The sequence below is a fragment of the Elephas maximus genome, chromosome 3, assembly GCF_024166365.1.
Source record: "Elephas maximus indicus isolate mEleMax1 chromosome 3, mEleMax1 primary haplotype, whole genome shotgun sequence".
NCBI classification, from domain to species: Eukaryota; Metazoa; Chordata; class Mammalia; order Proboscidea; family Elephantidae; genus Elephas; species Elephas maximus.
This window is the reverse complement of record NC_064821.1, coordinates 200,135,012-200,159,157: the sequence shown is the minus strand read 5'-3', so window position 1 is coordinate 200,159,157 and position 24,146 is coordinate 200,135,012. Positions and strand designations below refer to the sequence as shown.

At 42.8% G+C, this 24,146-nt stretch overlaps 2 protein-coding genes across 3 annotated transcripts in view; one reads left to right on the top strand and one right to left on the bottom strand.

Annotated features, from left to right (window-relative positions):
- The window catches only part of SDHC (succinate dehydrogenase complex subunit C), a 129,448-nt gene that overhangs the window by 35,682 nt on the left and 69,620 nt on the right, over positions 1-24,146 (bottom strand). Inside the window, exons 1-2 of one of the 2 annotated variants that reach the window (XM_049881057.1) lie at positions 11,399-11,451; positions 5,615-5,671 (exon numbers count right to left, since the gene is read on the bottom strand). The exons of the other annotated variant lie outside the window; for it this stretch is intronic. Coding sequence (XP_049737014.1) covers positions 5,615-5,671; positions 11,399-11,418 — 77 coding nt within the window. The 5' untranslated portion in view covers positions 11,419-11,451. Of the gene's footprint in view, positions 1-5,614; positions 5,672-11,398; positions 11,452-24,146 lie in introns of those variants that run through there. 2 annotated transcript variants of the gene reach the window in all.
- On the top strand, positions 15,199-20,328 carry MPZ (myelin protein zero). The gene is given in 6 exon segments (XM_049881055.1): positions 15,199-15,299; positions 17,686-17,852; positions 18,168-18,381; positions 18,628-18,763; positions 18,934-18,991; positions 19,109-20,328. Coding segments are annotated over 6 exon segments (966 nt in total). The 5' UTR covers positions 15,199-15,205; the 3' UTR covers positions 19,406-20,328.

The following is a 24,146-nucleotide window of genomic DNA, read 5'->3' as shown; positions in this document are numbered from 1 at the left end:
CCATATAGACAGATCTTCAAGGAGCACAATTCTCAAGGCAGGCATTCTTCACTAGTTAAGCTAAACTATTACTTGGTTTTAAGAAGACTTCAGATACTCCCCTTATCTTTATGCCAAGTTTAATTTAGTTATTAGTAACCTTGATCAGCCAATAAGGTCATATCAGAGCCTGACTCTTTTTTCCAATCCCCCCTAACACACACATCCAGCAATGAAAGCCCAATCTCTTTCTTGTTGGGCAGCAGGGCAAGTACAGTGTTTTAAAACCATTCGTATAAATGAGTCATCCTTGTCCAACGCCACAGGTGCTGTCTCATACATTACGACCTGTCCTCATCTGGCTCTTCAAGGCTCTCCTCTGCATTCCTCTGTTGGCTCACCTGCCAACTTACGAGTATCAACATAGCTGCAAGAAAATCCCTGATAAATCCTGATGTCCAGGCCCCAAGTATACTTTGTTTTCATATTCCTTTCAGCAAAGAATATAAAAAAATATAACAACTATCCGATCTACTGTCCATGACTCATGTGTCTGCCTCTTATAACAATTAATTACCTACAAAACCAAATAAGATTTGGGAAATGTGGACATTGAAGTATCATTGGAACTGCAGTAAAGTTAAGGAAAAAAAGGATGACTCAGAAAGGGAAATAGAAATAGAGTCTTTGATGCTATTAATGAAACAGAACTGATGCATGAAATAAGAGCACCCTGTGAGAAGTTGTTACCAACAGCGGTGGTGGAATTGGCTACCAGTTACTACAAAACGGAGATGGTACCTTAGTTTTCTAGTGCTACTGTAACAGAAATACCACAAGTGGGTGGCTTTAACAAACAGAAATTTATTTTCTCACAATTAGGAGGCTAGAAAATCTGAATTCAGGGTGCTGGCTCTAGGGAAAGGCATTTTCTCTCTGCCAGCTCTGGAGGAAGGTCCTTTTCTCTTTTAGCTATTGCTCCTAGCCAATCTTCTCATGGTTTGGCATCTTTCTTCCTGCATCTCTGCTTCTAAATGAATAATTTCTATTATAAGGATCAGCACAAAGCTAGTTCCTAAGAGGCGGAGGTTAAAGATATCCTGAATGTCCAACTTTTCCAAACTCCTGTATCATCTCTACATCAACTACTCCCCCGCCCCTCAGTACTCTCCCTCCGGTCTTTGGGTTCCATAATTCGCTGCAACACCTCACAGAACTCACGGACCATACTTAATTAAGTGGTATAACTAGGGATCAGAAATGACTCAGAATACAGTTCTTCAATCAGGAGAGCTTCTTCTCAGCCACACCTACAGGCAGGCCTCTCTCTTACTTAGCCTCAGGCAAGTATTACAAAGCTCCTAGCTCTGTGGGTTGGCAAGCCCCACTGCAGCCATCTCCTTCCAGTCTCCTGGTTCCTGTTTTGTACCGCTATCGCTCTTGCTACTGCTGTGTCACCGTCTCTCACTGTCTTCTGTGTTACAGTTCCTCTGTCTCCTGGGTCTAGGAGGTTCTTAGCGCAGAGATTCTGGGTCCAAAGGACATACTTCACTCCCATCTCTTCTTCTTGGCATGAGGTCCCTCCCGTTCGCCTCTGGGGTGACTCATCTTAAGCCTAGTGGGATGGCAAAACTGACCAATTTCCTTGTTAGGGTTCTATACATCTTATTTGCATCTCCCACCTGCGTGAGGGTGCCATGCACCTTATCCGCATTACTAGCAAGCTGTCCAACACCCTCGGTGTGCCAAAGCATCTTATTTGCATAATTCCACCCAATCATTTAGTGGGAGTTACAAAGCCATGGCTATAGAGGCCATATAAAAGCGATCCATTTGCATCACAGGGACACAATTCAATCTATAACAGATGGCTATTTAAAAAAAAGACAAAAAATGCAAATCTCTGACAGATGAAGTCTCAAAACACTTCAAATGGACAGTCTATGCATAAAACAATGGTTATAAATGTATCAGATATGTTTCATGTGCACAAAAACACATAATGCATGGGTGGAAGGTACAGCTTAGACAAATTTACTTCAGACAAAGAGGGTCCCCCCTGAATCATTAACCAAAATATATGGTAAATCAGAGTCGATCTTAATCAGAGGAGGACTGGCCCTTGTTAAATTCTTGAGTTGACCAAGATCATGACTCTTGAAAAGAAAAAAGTCTCTGAGAAAACCCAAAGTAACTAAGAATTAGCCAGATGACTACAGAGTCAACATCTAGTTTGAATTTGGGGCTAAGGGAAAGAATCATTATTCATTAAACATCTGTAACTACACATTCTACCTATTTCTCAGTTTAATATACCCTAACTCCGGAGCTGTAAGTTTAAGGCAAAAGCTGACCTATCAGTTGTCATAAGCTATTAAGCTACAGCCCCATTTCACCCCAGCTTGTGGTTCTTTCATTCTCACCTATGACCTACTGCTCCATATCTTTCTAATGTTCCCATAATCATATCTCTGCTATTTTATTTTACCCACCTCTAGTACCTAATAGTTCACTGGGTGGCACAAAGAGTTAAGTGCTCAACTGCCAGTCAAAAGGTTAACAATTTGAACCCACTCGGAGGAGCCTGGCAGTCAGCTTCTGAAAGGTCACGGAATATGTGGGGTCAGGGTAGTCATGAGTTCCAACAGACTCAAATAATAACAACAAATACCTAGTGCAAGAATATAAAGAGTGCTGATGACTGACCATGTAAAGTTCGCAGCTAATTAACGTCTACACAGATGGCATAAAAGGTTTTTATTCAATCAAAAGATACAAAATCCCTGGGGCACTGTGATAACTACAGCTTTAGCACTTTAATTACCATAGTATCAGTCTTTCAAGTTCTCAGAAATCAAGAACCGGATTCAGTTCAGTACCTCTAAATAGTTTCTTCGTTTCCCTTATCACTGGGCTAGGTTGAAACCAACTGTTAAACAGCTATGTTCAACAATTTAATTATTTTATTTTGCTGTTATTGTTGTTGAGAATATAAACAGCAGTACACCAATTCCACAGTTTCTACATGTACAATTCAGTGGCACTGATTACAGTCTTTGAGTTGTGCAGCCATTCTCACCTTTCTCTTCTGAGTTGTTCCTCCCCCATTAATGTAAACTCATTGCCCCCTAAGTTTCCTATGTAGTCTTTTAAGTTGCTGTTGTCAATTTTTATCTCATACAGACAGTTCTTACGAGAGCGTAATGCTCAAGGCAGACATTTTTTACTAGTTAAGCTATAACTATTGTTTGGTTTAAGAAGACTTCAGGGGATATTTTTGGTTAAAGGTTTAAAGATTATCTCAGGGCAATAATTTCAGGGGTTCATCTATCCTCCATGGCTCCAGAAAGTCTGGAGTCTATGAGAATTTAAAATTCTGTTCCGCATTTCCCCCCTTTTGATCAAGATTCTTCCATAGAATCTTTGATCAAAATGCTCAGTAATGGTAGCTGGGCACTATACAGTTCTTCTGGTCTCCTGGAAAAAGAGGCAGTTTCAGTAATTTACTTTATCATATACCTATTTTAAACATGATCCCATCCCTTAAAGATATTTATAATGTATCTATTTAAATGTGAAGATGTAGATATTCAGCCTCAAAATATCTCACCATAGGTTACTAATACAAAAGGAAAAACATTACGGTGGAGAAAAATCTAGCAGACATTCAAATGATCAAAGCTAGAATCACTGATAATGGGACAAATGGCATCATCTGCCCTCCAGTACGATGTGCTGAGGATGTAACACCACTTGCAGATTACTCCAGCCAAAAATCTATCATCTAAATCTAATCGTCAGACAAACCTAAATTGAGAGCTACTCCACAAAACAGCTGGCCTGTATTCTTCAAAAATGTCAATGTCATAAAAGACAAAGCCTAAGAAACATTCCAGATTAAAGGATATTAATGGAGCATGACAACTAAATACAATGTGTGCACCTGAATCGGGGAGGAGGGCTGCATTTCAATAAAGCACATTACTTGGGACAAACAGAAAATCTGAAAATGGACTATATATATCACAATAGTACATAAATGTCAAATATTCTGAATTTGAAAATTACACTGTTATGCAACACAATCTTCTTGTTTTTAGAAGTATTGAGGTAAAGGATCATGATGGCCATAACTTACTCTCAAAAGGATTTAAAAAAAATACCAACAATACTTAAATATATATTAGTCTGAACGATACTAAATTGTCAGTATCCTATCAGTTTTGACCTACGGAAATAACAATTTCATATGATCCAACATAAAATATTTGTTATTGTTAGCAGCCGTTGAGTTGGTTCTGATTCATAGTGACCCTATGTATAACAGAACGAAACACCGTCCAGTTCTGTGCCATCCTCACAATCATCGTTATGCTTGAGCCCACTGTTGCAGCCACTGTGTCAATCCATCTCATTGAGAGTCTTCCTCTTTTTCACCGACACTCTACTTTACCAAGCATGATGTCCTTCTCCAGGGACTGGTCCCTCCTGATAATATGTCCAAAGTATGTAAGACAAAGTCTTGCCATCCTTGCTTCTAAGGAGCATTCTGGCTCTACTTCTCCCAAGACAGATTTGTTTGTTCTTCCAGCAATCTGTGGCATATTTGAATAATTCAAAAGCATCAATTTTCCTCCATCTTCCTTATTCATTGTCCATCTTTCACATGCATGCATATGAGGCAACTGAAAACACCATGGCTTGGGTCAGGCACACCTTAGTCCTTAAAGCGACATCTTTGTTTTTCAACACTTTAAAGAGATCTTTTGCAGCATATTTGCCCAATGTAACACGTCTATTGATTTCTTGACGGCTGCTTCCGTGGGTGTTGACTGTGGATCCAAGTAAAATGAAATCCTTGATGGCTTTAATCTTTTCTCTGTTTAGCATTATGTTGCTTATTGGTCCAGTTATGAGGAATTTTGTTTTCTTTATGCTGAGGTGTAATCCATACTGAAGGCTGTGGTCTTTAATCTTCCTCAGTAAGTGCTTCAAGTCCTCTTCACTTGCAGCAAGGAAGGCTGTCATCTGCATATTGCGGGTTGTTAATGAGTCTTCAAATATATAGTGCTAAGCAAATACCACAAAATATTAACAATTGATGAATCAAGTTTAAAGGTACAGAACTTCATCGTATATTCTTCCAACATTTCTGAAACTACCAAAACAAAAAGTTAAGGGAAAAAAAAAAAAGGATTACTGACACAGTGGCAATTATTGACGTCAACAGACTATGAATGCATATAGCAGGAAGAAATATATTTAAAGACTAAGTCCTGAAAGCTGCCCAAAATTATAGGACATAAGAGAAAAAAAATGACTAAAGGAAGAAAGACAAAAGGAAAAGGAGAATTTCTATCAAGGAAGGAATCAAAAAGTTGGAGCAAATCAATGAAGTTAGATATAACAGAAAAGCTAAAAGTGAGAAAATTAACCAGAGACCAAAGAAATAGCCTTCCTTCTTTTACTCCCAGGTAAGAAAAAGTGACCACAACCACTAAATTTTTAGCCAACTGCCTACAACTGCTTGCTTTTGTATATATCGCTCCAAAATCTAAGCCAACAATATATTGGTTTTCTCTGAGGAAAAAAAAAACGTTAAGTAATAATAATCTCCAGAGATTAAGAAACTTACTTTCTGATACAGAGCTGAGGACTAAGATGGGCACGGAGGCAATGACGGCCAAGATGTCTGCAAGGTAAGAGAACAAGAATCAATACACATTTACAGATCAACGTCAGTATTTAACTTCTCTTAGTTTTGTACTACACTAGACTTATCACTGTAGCTGCCATCAAGTTGGCCTCACTCATGGCAACCCCATGCACAACAGAAGAAATGCTACCTAGTCCTGTAGCATCCTCATAACTGGTTGCAGACTGGACCACTGGATTTTCATTGCTGGTTTTGAGAAGTAGATCGTCAGGCCTTTCTTCCTAGTCTTAGTCTGGTAGCTCTGCTGAAACCTTTTCAGCGTCACACCAAGACACAAGCCCCCAGTGACAGACTGGCAGTGGTGGCACATGAGGTGCACTGGCCAGGAATCGAATGTGGGTCTCCCCACGTAAGGCGAGAATTCTGCCACTGCACCGCCAGTACCTTTGACTTAAGGCCAGAGGGACAGATTAAAAAAAAAAAAAAAAAAACTGTATCAGTGCCCTTGATATTATTTTCTAGCTGGAATACTGCAACACTAAATAACTTGAGAATAATCAGAAATATGATCTAGAAACGCAGAATGAAGCTTTAACTGAACACAAAGAATATAAGGTAGAAGAATAATCAGAGTTGGTAATGTTTAACAGAGAAATACAGAAAGTGATTTTTTCTTTTTTTAAGCTAGGTCTTAAAAGGAATTGATGGTTAAATACATGAGTTAAAAAAAGAATAAGCCATTGGCAACAGCAAGCATAAAACTTAGCTATAGCAGAGGTGGAAACGCTGGTGGCGTAGTGGTTAAGTGTTATGGCTGTTAACCAAAGGGTTGGCAGTTCGAATCCAGCAGGTGCTCCTTGGAAACTCTGTGGGGCTGTTCTACTCTGTCCTATAGGGTCGCTATGAGTCGGAATTGACTCGGCAGCACTGGGTTTGGTTCGGTTTTGGTTTATAGCAGAGGTCTGCTGCAAATGGGTGAATTAAAAAGGTTGAAGAACTAGGAGCTCAGGGAAGGAGGGTCTCGAATATTAAGTCATTTCAAGAACTACTATGAAGTCTCAGTCAAAAAGTCTCACATAAAAAAATGCAAAAAAAAGTATGAGAATAGAAAGTTTTATCATCCTCACAAAACCTCCTCACAAAAAGGTACTTAAAGAAGACACAGAAGTTTTCTACTAAAAAGTTGTACTTTTTGAAACGCATACATCAGCACTGGAACTGCTTTTCAAGTCAAAAACTAAGACTATGCCCAGGTATTCTATTTAAGGAAAATTAAACTGACCAAAGTCTACACAGTGTTATGAAAAATGCCTGATCACTATACCTCTTTAGTCACATCATTATATCAAATCTTTGCTTTGCAAAAACACTTAAGAGGGTGATTACCAGAGTGAAGCTCTGGAAATAAAACTAAAAATACATTGATTGTACAAGCTTATTGCGTGTCCACTGTGTCCAAGGCACTGTGGGGATGCAAGATCTCATTATGATTTGATGCTCTTCTAAAGAAGCTCATAATGTCTCTTACACCATTGCAACTAGATAGGTGCACAACTAAATGCACCAACATTTAAAGTCCCTTATGCTTTACACTAGTACATTAGTAGGGTCCACTATTTGAAGGAAAAAACCTAACACTTCCTTCTTCAGCTCTTCCGGCTTACCAGCTGTGGAGGCAAGAGGTGAATACAGACATTGTGTATCCAAGGCTCCCAGAAAGAAGTGGGAACAAATCTCTGTAGATCAATTGAAGTAATTGTGACTGTGAAGTTGCAGGGCACGCATTCCTCACACCAGGCTAGGCCCAGCCACTCAGCTACACAGCAAGAGTTTGTGGATGTGGGTTGGAATCTATGGCGCTTTCTCTCTGTCTGGTGCTATTGTTTCCCAGACAAATACCAATGCAAACTTTCCACAAGGTCCTTACAGAAACTAGCTGCACAGACTCCATAACTTTCTTCACAATATGACAAAAGTAAATCTCTATCCTGCCTTTGATGTTAGGTGAGAACTCTGAGACTTCTTTTTCCACCCAGGAAGTTACTTTACATGCCATAGCTAGGATGTAATAGTACTTTTTTTATTTTTAATTAACAAAGCAGAACTTATAATCTCTAGTTACAGTTGTCTCCTTCCAAGTGCCTGAATAAGTTATACGTGTCTCCCCAAAAATGGAATCATTGCTCAAATTGTTTTTGAAACTCCTCTCTGGGTTGGGGCAGCAACAGTAATGTAGAAACAACACTGAACAAAGTCAAAAAGCCAGATTGGAGTCCTAGATCTGCCCTTAATAAATTGTGGAACTCGAGCAAGTCACTAAGCTTCAGTTTTTTCATTTGTAAAATGGGACTGTTAATGCCTACCTTATTGGTTGCTGGATTAAGAAAATGTACATGAAAGCAGTCTTTAAGCTGCAGTACACCACATATACATAAAATATTAGTATTATCTCATTGGTCTCCCCAAGGTCTTTAGAATTCACATCACGTTCTTTTAAAAACCCTCATAGTGATAAAAATATTAATCTGCTGAGAGCGGATCTGACTTTCGGAAATAAATAAGTTCTCTCAAAGCCAAGTCTATGCGATCGAACTGAATAATACCCATTTTTGGTCCAAAACAAGACGTGACTATCATATAATAAGTTTCTCTTATATGACCTCTAAACTTGATCTGATGGTATTCCAAAAGTTTCATAAATGTCTGGGGGTAACAGCAACACTAAACTAGATATATAACTTTGAAAGACAAGATGAAAAGCATTCATTTAGATACTAAAGTTCTGGTTAATGCTATCGCCACCCAACCAATTCCCAAGCTACAACTTTAGTCATCCTTAATTTCTTCTTTTCTCTCATCTCCCATATATATGTACTGCATCACCCAATCTACCTGGGAAACTTCTCTCCACTCCAGTCCATTCGTTTAGTCCATATCCTTGTCATTTCTCACTAGGACTATAATAGCAGCTCTTGAACTAACCTCCCTAGCACCAGTGTCTCCCATTATTCAATATTACCAAAACTAGCATACTAAAAAATAAAGCTTTCATCACTTTTCTGCCTAAAAGTCTTTAATGGTTCCCCACTGCTTATAGCATAAAGTCCAAATTGTGGGCACGCAAGGCTCTTTGCAACATGGCCCCAATCCAACTCTCCAGAACTACTCTTCCACAAACTCCCCTCAGCCCTCTAGACTTCTGCCACACTGAACGGTCACATTATGCAGTTACAGCAAGCCCTCTTATGACTACATGCCTTTGCTGTTCTGATTGGAACCTCCCTCCCAGCATGATAAACTCATTCTTCAAAATCCACTTAAGTCCTGGATGACAATTTCACCATTTTCTTAGCCTTACTTGCTGCACCTGCCGTGACCTCACACCACTTGTTCCTATCTCTGTATCAACATTTATTATGCTGCTTATTTATTTATTTATCTCCCCTGCTAGACATTGAGTTCTTCAAGGGTAGAACTGAAATACTTTGTACCCACAGCACCTATGTCTGGCACATAGAAGAGGCTCAAAAAAAAAAAAAAAAAAAAAGGTTTGTGAATGAGTAGCCCTGGTGATTTACTTCTTTAAGACTATAGCCACTGAAAAAACACTATGGAGCGCAGTTCTACTCTGAAATACACTGGGTCATCATGAGTCAGAACTGACGTCAATGACAACAAGTTCATTTTGGGGGATTTTTTTTTAGTGCTTGTTTTATAAAACAGTCTCATGAATATAGAGTTAAACCACATTCTTTAAAGGTGTTGCATGTACAGCATTTAATATGATGTGCAATGTCCAGAGGGCTAGTGACACTTGATGGCTTTGTGGTTAAGTGGCATGAACATTACCACATAATTATATAGAAATCTAGCTGCTCTTAGTTCTCTACCGCCTTCTTGGCTTTGGCAAGTCATTCCTTGACTGGGTGCCAACGGAGTTTGTGTCAATGAGCTGGTTGTTCATCCCTGGCTGGTCTGTGAACTACTCAGGGAGTATACAAAATATAGAGCACTATTCAAAAGTCATGATGTACAGGACTCTGATAAGTAATAATTCTTAATTAGTCAAGCATTAGAAATATTTAACTGATATTTCTCTAAAGTGGGCCCAAGTACTACTGTTTTCAATTCACAAATGAGGAAAACACATCAAAGAACCAATGACCTTGGCTTGTCTAAAATAAAGGGAATTAGTGATGCTACTAGAGCTAGAAACCAGCTCCTAGAATTTCTCAGAAGGTATTTTCCCTGAGGTTAAGCAGTGCATTAAAAACAGTTCTGAATTCCTCTAGTGAGATGGAATTAGGCTGAGAATATCTACCAAAAAAAAAATTTTTTTTTTTAATTTCCTATTTCTCCTTGTAAAAAAAACAGCCCTTGTGAGAAATGGGCAGAGAGGTGTCCTTCCCATTAGGGTTTCAGATTCCATTACCACTAATTAAAAAGAAGTCTATTGCATGGCACTGAATCCTCAGTGTCAGTTCTACACAACTCAGAATGATACTTTCTGGACATACTTAATGAATAAAATGACCCTCAGCTTCTAATCACTAATCCTGAAACTCCTATGGTGAACTATTTGGAACCAATATGATCATTTCAAGTTAAACGTTAATTCCACCAAAGACCCCTGACATCTACCAAAATATGATTGGTCAAAAAATTCAAAAAGCATTCAATTATGATCAAACCACCTGGAATAAAGGAGGCAGTTCTGGCAAGACTGGCCTTCGTATATCTCAGGGAAAAAAAAGATATGTATGGAGATGAGAGACAGAGAAAACGAAGGGTTAAGAGAACCCATTCCTGATCTCAAATCCAAGAGGAATCATTTTGTCACAAAGAAAAACTAAAGTCACTCTTTTTATGCTAGGTGACTTATTGGTGGCAAGAGAAATGAGAAGACATTTGGGAAAATCAGGAATTGAAATCTCAACAGCACTGAAGTCAACTTTCCACAACGAACAGTTTCCAAAAATAGGGCTGGCATAAAAGTGCTGGGATCTGTACCAGGAGTATCTAAAGTTGCCAAGACCAGAAAGTCTTCAAACAGAGATTGAGGCCTGTGGACAGTTCAGAGTGGAAAAAAACCTAGGATGTTTCTCCAGTGAGTTGACTTTGTTTAGAAAAACTAGGACACCCACTCCCCACCCAAAGCAGAAGGTAAACTAAAAATGAATTCACTAGGCTGCGTTACCGCAGCCGAACGACCGCTGTGGGCGCTATAGCTCATCGCTCGTCCCTAGGGGTCCAGGCCTCCTGCACTCCGCCAGGGGCGCGTTAGGAACCCGGGCAGGGCCCTCACAGGCGGCAGCAGCTAGTGTTTGCAGGAGGTGGAAACAAAGGCCAAGTACACCAAGATCTGCCGCCCCGGGGCCCACGCTTAAGTGAGTCTCGAAACTGTAGGACTCATGGTCCGCTGATCTCGAAGTAGAGCGATTTACTCTCTCGGGGCTCGGCTCTGAGTGCTGTCAGGAAAACAATCTGGGGAAGAAATAGAAGTGGAAGTGGAAGAGGAGAAAGCTGCGCGACCCCTCCGGACCGAGGAAGTATGAGATAACGGTCCAGTAACCCCTAAGGGCGCCCCGAAGCGGCTAGAGGAAAGTGCCCCTAGGGTCCAGAGCGCGTGGCCGCCGCACCCATAGATCTTCCCCGGCCCAGTCACAGGCTAAAGCGCTGTCAACAAAACGTGCAGGGCCAGTTCAGGTCTCCCGAACGAAGACCGCGGGCACCGACTCCCAGCCCCACCCACATTAAAGTCACCTCAGCAGGAGAGCTGCCATCTTGGATCCCGGACTGGACGGAAGTGACGCAAGGCGGCCCGGCGGCCAGAGGGCGGAGGAGGAAGAAGAGCGGTGCTGCTGTCATGTGACCGCTTGGGGCGCTTTAAAGGGATCGAGAGCCTGTTCGGCGCCTCTTTGCTCAGGGGCCTCGCTGGTTTAGTAATATGTCGTCCGCTTCCGTCTTCCTCGGCTGACTGCTACCGAAATTGCCAGGATTCCGGCAGAATTGCCTGTGGTTCAAAATCTGCAGTCTGCATTTCACCTGCTTAGAGATTCATTTTGTATCGTATGAAAAGCTGACTCTCCCAGCTTCTTCACCGAGGACTTCTCAATCTCAGTTTCTCACTCCCTCCTGCCCAGGTCGGCCTAAAAACGTCTTGATAAATAAAGGTCGGCTGAGACACTCGGGGGAAAAAGATACTTTGGCCCCCTCCTGTTCTAATATGAAGCTTCTCCTATACAAAGGTAACATAAGTTGAGACCTGAGTTGGGGGGCGTGAGGAGGGGCTGCGGAGGAGAGAACCTCACAGACCACCATTCCCAAGCACAAGGAGTCACCTCCAACTAACTCGATTAGCTTTATGCGCCACAATTCCTGGGCTTGAGATGCCGCCTGAACTAGACGCCCACTAGCCAAAGACAACATTCTCTTGTTCCTTGTTTCAGTGTTATGTGGGCAACACCCACAGCTCGAAGAACCTAGGGTGGGGGAATGGAGAACCTGCTTTTATTTATATACGTAAATAGTTTTGAGGAACCCAAGCACAGGAATCAATTGCAGGAAGGACATTTGCGACTTAAGGGGAAATAAGAGAAAGTGAAAAGGGAACAATGCAAAAGTTCCTGAGTCTTTTTTGGTTGGGGATGGGGGAGTAGCCCAGAGCAGCTCCTATTCTACAATAAAACATATTAAGTGATATTAATATTCAAGTCTTATTTCCATTTCGGAAACCCTGGTGCCGTAGTGGTTAAGTGCTACGGCTGCTAACCACGAGGTTGGCAGTTCAAATCCGCCAGGCGCTCCTTGGAAACTCTATGGGGCAGTTTTACTCTGTCCTATAGGGTTGCTGTTCTACTCTGTCCTACAGGGTCGCTATGAGTCGGAATCGACTCGAGGGCACTGGGTGATGGTGTGGGGCACTTTTCTTCTCAGGATTTAAATAACACAAATTCATTTATTTCTGCATCAAATAAATGACCCTATTTTTGCATTTTTATAATGCTTAACAAAGAAATCACCTTAATAGACTTTAAGATTGCGAGGGACCTTGGAGGCTGTCCTGTCCGATCTTCCATCCAGTGCAGGGATCTCCCCTGCAACATCTCTGACAGCTGATCTTCAAGCTTCTGCTCCAACACCTTCAGTGATGGTACCTCAGAAAACAGCTTCCATTTCCTGAACAGGTTAAAACAGTAGAAAATTGTTATATCAAAATAGAGTTTCTGCTCTTGAACTTCTAGTCATGGATCCTGATTTGGCCCTCTGGAGCTTCACATTAAGAAATCCAGTGAATGCCTCTTCCACTTAGCTCCTTAAATAATCCCATTTAACACATGTTTAGAGACTTTTTGCCAGAGACTGAAAAGTGCTGCAGGGGATAGAAAAATGCAGACACATATATTGTTCTCGAAAAGCTTATAGCAGGATCAGTACATAAAGAAATAAATACAACAAATAAAGTATCAATCCCATGGAAGGGGTATATATAAAAATGGGTGGATGGATAAGGAGGAAGTGACTCCTTACAGCTGGGCAATGGGGGTTGGGAGGATGCCAAGGCTCAAAAATTAACTAAACCATCCTGTAAACATTTGTTGATGGTGATGATTTTGCTTTATGGTCAAGCCCCATGTTTAGACCTCCAAAACCCAAATCTAATACTAATCATCGGCTCCACCAGGACTGTGATCTAAAGAGGTGCCAGGAAAGACACCAGGTGTCTGTGGCTTCAGGGGTGAGCCTGCAATGGTCCTACAGCAGGAACACAGTAGCCTCCCCTCTCAAATTAACCTCTAGAGCTCATAACTGATGGAAATAAAGCACACTGAAATTCAGGTCAAGCATTAAGTCAAGCCCCTTATCTACAGGGCTTATCTTAAAAGTAACAGGAAGGAGAAGCAGGGTCTAGGAAAAGTCAAGGCCTGGAGTGAAGGAGGAGTCCTGGTGGCACAGTGGTTAAGAGCATGGTTGCTAACCATTTTGAATCCACCAGCTGCTTCTTGGAAATCTTATGGGGCAGCTATGAGTCAGAATCAACTTGGCAGTGAGTTTGGTTTGGAAGTGAAGGAAGGGAAAGAGAGAAGGGAGAACAATTCCAGATGGAAGTATGAGAAGTTCAGTAAACGTAAAATCTTTTCAGGTGATCCCAAGGAGGGAAACAGCAGCCAGGAGGGCTTTGGGATGAAAGACTTTTCCGGCCAGATTTGTCTTATAACTTGGCTCTAACCATGTAGACGCTCCCATTCCTACCCCCACCCCAAAGGTGGGGTAGGAAATTCTTAGTATGTACCAAATTGAAGCCACCCTCTTAATATGTCACTCAAGGCCCTTCACAAACTGGCTTCAACTTTCCTGTCCAGGCTTGCTTCCTACTATGCCCCTTCAAGTTCCCCCAAATCAAGTCGAAGTGAATGACACAAGATCTGCCCTGAATATGCACAACACTCCACAAACCTACACATACTTTCTCACCTCTTTACCCTTACTTTTGCTGTTCCATCTAGTTGGACACCCTCCATACCTATTCCTTCTTTTCAGAATGGCACTCATCCTTCAAGGCTGGGCCATATCTAATATTGCCTCCTAGATATAACTACCCCTTCCTCTGAACTTCATTTTTTAAATGAAATTTATTTTTGTTTTTGATCTCTTTTATGTAACTTACTCAATCTTTCTGATGTTGCAGCTGTGCGTGCCCTCCTTTGTACTCCCAGCCATTTATTAGTCTACTGTAGCAAGCATCGTATTTATTGTAGTTGGTTGTTGATGTTGTTCTCTGATCCTCCCCTCTCCGCCTCCCCAAACTAGAATTTAAACTCCTTGAGGGAGGGACTTAATTTTTATTCCTCTTGCTATTACCCCCAGCCCTATACCTTATGTATAGCTGGCATTCAATACACTTCTGTTACCTTGCTATAAATTGAAACGGGCTTAACCTGTGGCATGAGACATTGAAGAACGTCCTGACAAAGAGGGAAAGGTCAGGGGCTTCTTCCCTGGAAGTTTTCTGAGAAGAATCACCCAGGATTCCAGGAGATAAAAAGAAATGACTCCCAAAGGACCTGGTCACCTCCAGAAGCCTGTAGTACAGCTCATGATGTTCAGGGTTAACAAGGGCTATCATGTTTTCAGAGTTCTCTGGCGGAAACCTACCTTTAGCACCTAGAATTGTAGGGAAGCCTAGGAGGGGAATCCCTTTTCATGGTCTTAGGATTCAGGTTCCCTTGCCCATCTATCCCTCAGAGAAGTATGTCTGTATCCCTTTTTCTGTCCTTTTCCCTTACCACCCCCCAACATTCCAGCCTGGGGCAAGGGGAGGCCAGTGGACACAAAGCCCTCTGTGTATGGGGTGGTATGTGTCCCCCCACCCCTCCACCCAGAGCACACAATGCCCCTTCTGCTCCCTGTACTCTGCCCCCCCTCCCTACCACCTCTCAACTGCACATACCAGGCTGCAATTGGTTACTGACTCAAGACGGCCCCCTCATGCTGGGGCCCCAGGGGATTTTAAGCGGGTTCCAGGAACCCCCGCTCAGTTCCTTGTCCCCCACTCTCCCAACCCCGCAGATGCTTCGGGCCTTAGCCCCTGGCCCAGCTATGGCTCCTGGGGCTCCCTCGTCCAGCCCCAGCCCTATCCTGGCTGTGCTGCTCTTCTCTTTGGGTAAGTGGATCCACCCCAGTCTGGGAGCCCTGAAGCTCAGGTGGTCTCTCTGCAACTTTCCCACCTCAAGGCCTTTATTCAATGCTGCCTTCACTGCTCCCCCCACTGCAGTCAAAGAAAGAGGAAGCAGGAGCAGGAAGGAGATAATATATTTAGAGAGAGGAAAAAATATGGTTTGGTGGGAGGCGGTAAAGGTATTCTGTGAAGAGAGATGGTAAAAGAGAGTGGTTGTAGAGACTTCCCTGAGTAGACATAGCTGGGCCCCGGTTGAGGACCAGCAAAGTGCCCACAGAGCCATGTGTGGAGAGCCTGGTAGGAAGCAGTTTTAAGACATGGAAAGGAGCAGGATCAGACCCCTGGATTCTGGTCCTTGCTCATCCACCAGCAATGCAAGTGATATCTAACTTAGTTTCCCAGAAAAGAAAATACAAGGAAGCCCAAGGTTTGTGGTCCCAGCTCCTCAGATCCTACGTCTCTTGGTGCCTTGGCTTGTCTCTGTGGCTACATCTTCTATTATGTGGATGAGTGGAGTAGAAGGGAAATTCTAGGATCTTAGCCCTCTAAAGCTGTCTTCTTTCATATATTGACCAGCCACTTCCTTGCCTATGGCAGATGTTGGGTAAGCAAGAGAAGGTCAAAGCAAGGCTACTTGAAAGGATCCTCCCTTCTCTGAACTGTCCTGAAGCCTAGTACAATGGGTGAGCAGTAGGCAAGCTGGGGGGAGCCAACCTTGCTCAAAATGTCCAAGGTTCTCTGCTGTCAGTTCCTTGAGTCCTAAACCCTGAACGAACTTAGACTCCTCTAGTCTGTTCTGGGACATCCTGAGAAAATGTTAAGGATAGGGAGTTGGAAAAGGGCACAGTGAGAGAAACGGGGAGAAGGAATCTTGGAGTTCAAGAAGGAGAGGGAGCTCTGTCCCAGCAACTGCCCTATTTATAGAACCATTGAGCAGAACTGAAAAGGGCAATGATTGATATTATAATAGGAGGAATATAAACAAGATCCAATGGAATGCCACCTGTGTTAAACATTTGGGATTCTCAGGAAGGCTCTAAGGCAGGGGTCCCAGGAGGTGAGTCAATGATATTGTATGCTGAGGTGGGAGATTAGGACCATGGAAATAGGTGGCATCAGCCCCAACATTGGTCGGACAGTGGGGCTCTGTTTGGTTGCCCACTCCCTCTCCCGTAGAACAAAAGGGTCTACAGTCGTCCCCACCCAAGGGCCAGCCCACACACATAGTCTCCCTGGAATGGCCTTCTTTGTGTGGGTGTGTCTTGGGAGTGGCACTGGGCCAGAATGGCTGGGGAGGGTGAGCAGGGCCCAACCACAGAGGGCTCACATGCAGAGTCATCTGAGTTCTGGGCTTGGGGCCTTGCTCTGCATCACAGCTGATGCAGGGTGTGAGGTCCTTCCCTCCCTGACCCCAGTCAAGAGTAGGCTGTATGGCAACTGGGGATTTAGCAGTGAGGGAGAGTTGGACCGAGGAAGAAGACTTACATTCTCCAATTATCTCCATTTTTTTTTCTACAAGAAACTTGAGTCTGCCATACTGTGAAATACTATGGAGCTGTTAAAAATAAGATTGGTCTGTATGAATCAACATGGAAAGCACCCTCAGATACATATATTCTTAAGCAGAAAAAAATATGTAGATTATAATGCAACATAAATAAGAAAAAGAAAATTCCAGTGAACAAACTATTTCCTGCAGAAATATATATACACTTAAGAAAAGGATACACACTAAATTGATAATAGTGGTTGTATCTGGGAGGGACTACAGGAAGAAAATTGATTGGGGGGTATCAAGGAGACTTTAGCTTTATCTCTATTGCTTGAATAATTCATAGAATGAATGCCATATGTTTTGCCTATATAATTTATGAGAGATAAAAATAAGTTTTAAAGCTCATGCCTAAGGGAAGGCTTTAATAGATACCCAAAGGGAAAGTGAGACTTGAAAATGGAATCCAACCTCTGGAAGCTTTCAAGAGAATCCTGTTACTGTTGATGCCCTCTATAGAACACGATGAAAAGCTTGACCTAACACAGGATTTAAGTCTTGGTGGCACAGTGGTTAAGAGTTCAGCTGCCAACCAAAATATTGGCAGTTCAAATCCACCAGCTGCTCCTTGGAAACTCTGTGGGGCAGTTCTAGTCTGTCCTATAGGGTTGCTGTGATTCTGAATTGAGTTGATGGAGCAAGTGGTTTATTCCATTAGTCTAGAGATATTTGGGCCACAGAACTGATTGTTTCTGCCCAAGGCTTTGTTATGACCACTGACCTGTCACTCAGCTCTTGACTTCCTGTTGCTCTCTCTTCCTCTATATCCCTGGTTGGGCCCCATTCGTGGTGTATCTGATTCCTGCTCTGTGCTTGCAGTGCTGTCCCCTGCCCAGGCCATTGTGGTTTACACGGACAAGGAGGTCCATGGCGAAGTGGGCTCTCGGGTGACCCTACACTGCTCCTTCTGGTCCAGTGAGTGGGTCTCAGATGACATCTCCTTCACCTGGCGCTACCAGCCCGAAGGGGGCCGCGATGCCATCTCGGTGAGCACCCAGGGGTGTCCTGGGGGTGAATAACTGGCAAGAAGGGAAAAAGGGTGCTTCAAAGAACAACAGAAAAGAGAAATTGGGTTAAGGAGGGAGAAATCCTTTTTGAACCATAACCTCAACTTTGGCAAGGTAAGTGGCAATCTTTGTCACCCTGGCCAGGGCCTATCTACACAGTTGCCCCCCCCCCACCTCCCACAGTCCTCAGCCACCCTCTTCAGCTTAGAATCCCTCTCCCTAAGGCCAGAGCTAAGCTTTGATAGCCCTGTGATCATGAGGGCCTCTCACATGCTTTCCCCTCATTCCTCATAGATCTTCCACTATGCCAAGGGGCAGCCCTACATCGACGAAGTGGGGACTTTCAAAGAGCGCATCCAGTGGGTAGGGGACCCTCAATGGAAGGATGGTTCCATTGTCATACACAACCTGGACTATAGTGACAACGGCACTTTCACCTGTGACGTCAAAAACCCACCGGACATAGTGGGCAAGACCTCTCAGGTCACGCTCTACGTCTTTGAAAAAGGTGTGAGAGAAAATGGGCGACGGGAATCAGGGAGGCAGTACCAAGCAGCCCAAGGCCTTGAGAGGACAGAATCGAAAGGCTGGGGGAAGAGGCAAAAAGCCGGGCCTTGTGCCCTTCAGACTCTGGGGGGGTGGGCGGAGAGCAGCCACGGGCCTAAATTCTCAACCACAGGGAATAGATGTGGGGGCTGGGAACTAAAGATGCAGGCCCTGTTCATTCCCTCACTTCTTTCCCCTCCTCTCCCAGTGCCAACTAGGTACGGGGTGGTGCTGGGAGCTGTGATCGGGGGTGTCCTGGGGGTGGTGCTGTTGCTGCTGCTGCTTTTCTACGTGGTGCGGTACTGCTGGCAACGCAGGCAGGCCGCCCTGCAGAGGAGGCTCAGGTAAGGGGCAGAGCAAGACTCCCCGGCCCTCAACCCGACTATCCCCCATCGGGGCGGAGACTACTCCAGTCGGTGGTGGGAGGGCCAAAGGAAGAAGGAAACTGTGTTCCCTCTGCGAGGGGCTCCCGGCTCTGGTGGGGCGAAACCCACAGCATTCTCTTTACCTGCAGTGCCATGGAGAAAGGGAAAGTGCACAAGCCTGGAAAGGACACTAAGCGCGGCCGGCAGGTTAGCTGGACTTGGGGCCCCGACCAGCCGGGGAGAGCCCTGGCAGCAGTGAGGGGTGGGATGGGCCTAGTTAAGGCCCCCTGGCCGGTGACTGATGTGTGCACCCCTCCCCCCCAGACGCCAGTCCTGTACGCCATGCTGGACCACACCAGAAGCACCAAAGCTGTCAGCGAGAAGAAGCCCAAGGGGCTGGGGGAGTCTCGCAAAGATAAGAAATAGCGGTTAGCGGGCCGGGCGGGGGATCGGGGGACAGAGGCGGAGCCCTCCAGAAGGTCTAAAAAGGTGGTGGTCATCGAGATGGAGCTACAGAAGGATGAGCCCAGCTCAGAGCTCCGCCCTGCTGTCAAGTCCCCCAGCAGAACCAGCCTCAAAAATGCCCTCAAGAACATGATGGGCCTGGACTCGGACAAGTGATCACCACCCCCTCCCCGGGCCCTGCAGAACACGGGGACCTAGGCTCCTCTTACCCCCGTCTAGGTGCTTTTCTCCCTTGCTCCTCAGCCCTGCCCCCCTTTCTCCTCCTTTTGAGATGTAAGTTTCATTCCAAAATCCATTCCCCAATCATTCCTATTCTCCTCCACCTTCAACCCCGGCTCTCTGAGAGCCCAAAGCCTGATTCTACCCACCTACCCCAGCCCTAAGGACTGTGTGTTTGGTGCCTGTCTCTTCGGCACCGAGAAGAAAGGGACCTTGATTATGCACTCCCCAACTCCAGGCCACCTGGCATTCCCTTCCCTTGCACCCAGCCTGTCCCTCTGGCTCTTTCCTGTCTGCTCAGCCCCTGCATCAGGTGGCCCAACCCCATACTCTGTCATCTCAGCTAACAACACCCCAATCACCCAGATCAGAGTCTCCTTCAAGGTTTATTTAGGTTGTTGATTATTTTTTATTTTTCAATCCATTCATTTTTTTTTTTACCTGTGCTCATGATCTGCCCCGCCCCCCATGACTGAGAACCAATGACGTCATGTGGCTTTTGCAATTCCCCACCCCCATTAAGTCCTTAATGGAGAGCCAGCCCAAGCAGTAGGGCCCCTGAGCCTCAACCTCAGCCACAGGATTGGTGCCCTCTGACCCCTTTGGAGAACAGTTCTGGGACTACGGATCTTGGGAAAGGACAGAGGGACAATGGATCCTCACAGGCCAGGAGGTGGAAGAGGGGGCAAGCGACCCTTAAGAAATTGCTTTTAAACAACCAACTGAAAGCAGGAAAAACAAATGGGAAATGGGGGAGGGGGAAGGGAAGAGGCTACACTCCCGGCCACAGGGGATTCTTAGGATTTTTCTACATTCTGTATATTTCTTCTCAAACCCCCAAATGTCCTTAAATGTTTAATAAAGACTGACATTTCCAAAAGCTGCTGCCTCTATGTCTCATTCCCTTGTCCTCCAGGGAATAATCCCTGCCCCTCATCTCACCCTCAGTCTCCCACCTCTTCATATCATTTCCCATCCCCCAGGTCTCCTTCTCATTAGCTGGTTTCAATTTTCAAGAGTTAAGTTTTATGGTTTAGGCATATATAGTATAGTGGAAAGTACTCTGAAATAGGCTTAGAAGATGCATTCATACAGTCAGCAAATATCCAATAAGTTTATATGTATTAAGCTAGGTTGGCGACTCGAACCCACCCAGGAACACTATGGAAGAAATTCTTCCATAAAGATTCCAGCCAAGAAAACCCTATGGAGCAGTTCTCTGTAACACACGGAGTCAGCATGACTTGGAATCAACTCCACAGCAATTCTTAAACATCTCAGTCACTCATTAGCTGTGTGACCCAGGACATGTTACTTGACTTTGGTAAACTTGTTTCCATATTTGTAAACAACTGAGATGATGATGACCTGCCTTGTTTAGTTCCCAGAACTTATGTGAGAATCAAGTGAGATCGTGTGTTATAGAAACTTGCAAACCATAAATTGATATATAACTAAGAGATACGAAGGGTCAGCCCCTTGTAGATGTTGCTAGCTCCTGCCTAAAGGAGTATACTTTACAAACTAGCACAAATCCCACTCACCTTTCTAAACACCCATGGCTTCTTTTGTTGATACACCATTTTGGGTATACTGGTATACCTCTTTAGCTAGCTTGCTGGTATACCAGTTTAGGTACACCATTAATGTCCTGGAATCCTAAAATGATTATGGAAAAACAATACGTATCATTTCTCCCTGGGGGAACTGATGGCAGAAAAACAAGACTCCCACAAGTCACTTCTTCTCCTTGTTAAGAGGCTAAAGATATGATTTTTAAAGCTAGCTCTGCCAAAACTGGAGTGCTTCCATTTATTTCAAGGGGTGTCTACCACTTTTTTAAAAAGAAAGATTAATCTGAATTCATTTTTAATATAAAAGTTAGTTGAGTCTATATGGCTTTTTTGAGGTCGGACAGGAAGCTTAGTCATAACTCAAGGTCAGGAATACCTAAGCTAACAATTTCTTATTAGTTGAGTTGCTAAGCTGTCCATTATCCATTAGATAGTTGCAGGTGGGTGCCCTGCTTAACTTTCCTGGCTGTTATGAGGGTCAAATGGGTTGTTGTTACTACTGAGATTTAGCATAACCCAAAAAAAAGCTCTCAGTTAATTACACCTTTGCGCTAAAAATTATCAGCCACCTGCCTTTTATCAACTTGGTTTACACTATTGTTTCAATAGTTTGATTCTATCAGAACTCCTGGTATCCTGGAACAGAATTCTGCAACCTTTCCACAATGCATTTTCACAAGCACAACACACTTCCATGGGTTTATCTAGGACTGTGCCCTTTTTCCACAATTCTCAACGATGTAAACCCCATCCTTTTCTTTTCCTCCTCAACAAAACATTAAATAAAGTCTAAAATGATAACTCAAGTAAAGGGGAATGGCATTGTTACATGGGAACCTTTCAATTGCACTTTTAAATTCATCATTCAGAATCCCCAGTGCTTTATTAATAGGAGGTGACATTAATTTTGACCAGGCATATGGGCACCTTGAGTTGGCTATTTTATCTTTTAAATTTTATTTTCTTATATTTATTAAAAGCCTTTTCCCACATTAACCTCAAAAAAAATTGCGACCCAATTTAATTTATGAATATACACTCAAAAATTCTAAATTAAGCATTTGCAAATAGAATTCTATAATGAGTTAATAAAATAATACATTATGACTGTAAAGAGTTTATTCTGGGAATGCAAGAATGGTTCAGTACTGGGAGATCTACTAACAAAATTTATTTTATTAACCTAGGGAAAAAACATGGTTATTATTATTATTTTTTTTAAAGTCAAAACAATGGTAAAACTCAGTAGCCATTCCTAAAAAAATACTCTGAGTACAACAGAAATAATCATAAAGAAATTATCTAAACATGACAGAACAAATTTTTTTAATAAAAAAAAAAATCAACATGAAACACCGGGGGTATTGCCACTAAAATAGAAAAAGAGACAGTATATCCATTACAGCTAATAATATCCAACATTGTTGTGAAGAATTTAGTGTAATGAGCCAACAAGAAACAACCTGTATATCTATTAGAAGAAAAAATCGTCTTTACTTGCAGATAATATAACTGCCTTCTTAGAAAATCCATAAGATTCCACTAGAAGGCTATTGAACTAATAAGTCAGTTTGGTAATGTGATTACAAGATATATTTACTGAAATCTAAGACAAGAAATCTAGCTGAAAATAAAAAAGGGGTGTGGGGGGAGAGGAGCTCATTAACGGCAAAAGGAATAAAATACAAAATTAACAAGAAAGGTACAGTGCCTGTATGGAGAAAATTATAAAAGTTATTAAAAGGCATACATAGAACATGAATAAATAAAAAGACATGCGTTCCACCATATTAAGGACGACTTAATAGAATAAACTTATCTGTTCTTCTCTACCGATAACAGTAATATTTCATTGGGAATTCCAGTGCACGCCTTTGGAACTGGACTAAACGGTTTTAAAGTCCATATGGATAAATAAACATGCAAGAATTGCCAGGAACACCCTGAACCAGAAAAATAATAATGAGACGCTTACCCTACCAGATTTTAAAACTTACTATAAAATTACTATAATCAAACAGGGTAATAGGAACGGGTCTAGACAAATAGATCAGTGGAGCAGAGTACAGAGTCCAGAAACATACAAATAAATGTGGGAACATATTATAAAAATAGCATTTTGATTCAGTGGTAAAGAATACATTATTTAATAAAAAGGTATCGGCACAATTGGCTATAAGTCTGGAAGAATACAAAGTAAGATCTTTATCTCATGGCATTTACAAAAATAAAATCTAAATGTAAAAAACAAAACAAAACATATGTTAGAAGAATATTTGTTTAATCTCCGATGGGAAAGGCCTTTAAGTACATAAAATCCTTAAATGGCTATAAATACACTGTAAACAAAATTAATCGGTAATCATAGGAAAAAATACAACACATAGAAAATACCCTCCTACACGTAATATGTTCTAATACCTTCCATGTTCGAATACCTCCAGCTACTGCCCCATTTTTCAAGTTCCCTTTATAGCAAAATTCCTTGAACAAATCTAGGGTATGCAGCAGCTAAGTGCTGGGCTACTAACCAAAAGGTTGCCAGTTCGAACCTACACAGGAGCTCCTTGGAAGAAAGATCTTGTGATCTGCTCTCCTAAAGATCACAGCCTGGAAAACCCTAAGGGGTAGTCCTACTCTGTCGCATGGGATTGATATGAGTTGAAATCGACTCAACACCTAACAATAAAAACATCTCCAGTAGCTCCCATTCTCTCTTCAACTCATTCCTATCCTGCCTCTATCCCCATCACGCCACTGAAACCACTCCTGTCAAAAGGCATTAACAATGCATATTTTGACAAATTTGGTGATCAATTTTAAGTCTTCCTCATCCTCTCACCTGAATAGTTGGGGGAAGAGAGATGCTAAGCCACATGAAGATAGCTCAGGAGCACAAGCTCAAAGAGACAAGGACCTTCCTCTAAACCAACAGAGAGAGAAAGCTTTCCCTGAGAGCCGGGCACCCTAAATTCAGGTTTCTAGCCTCCTGAGCTGTAAGAAAATAAATTTCTGTTTCTTAAAGACTCCCACTTGTATTATTTCTGTCATGTTGATGTTATTAGGTGTCATCCAGTTAGCCCCGTCTCTCAACAACCCCATGT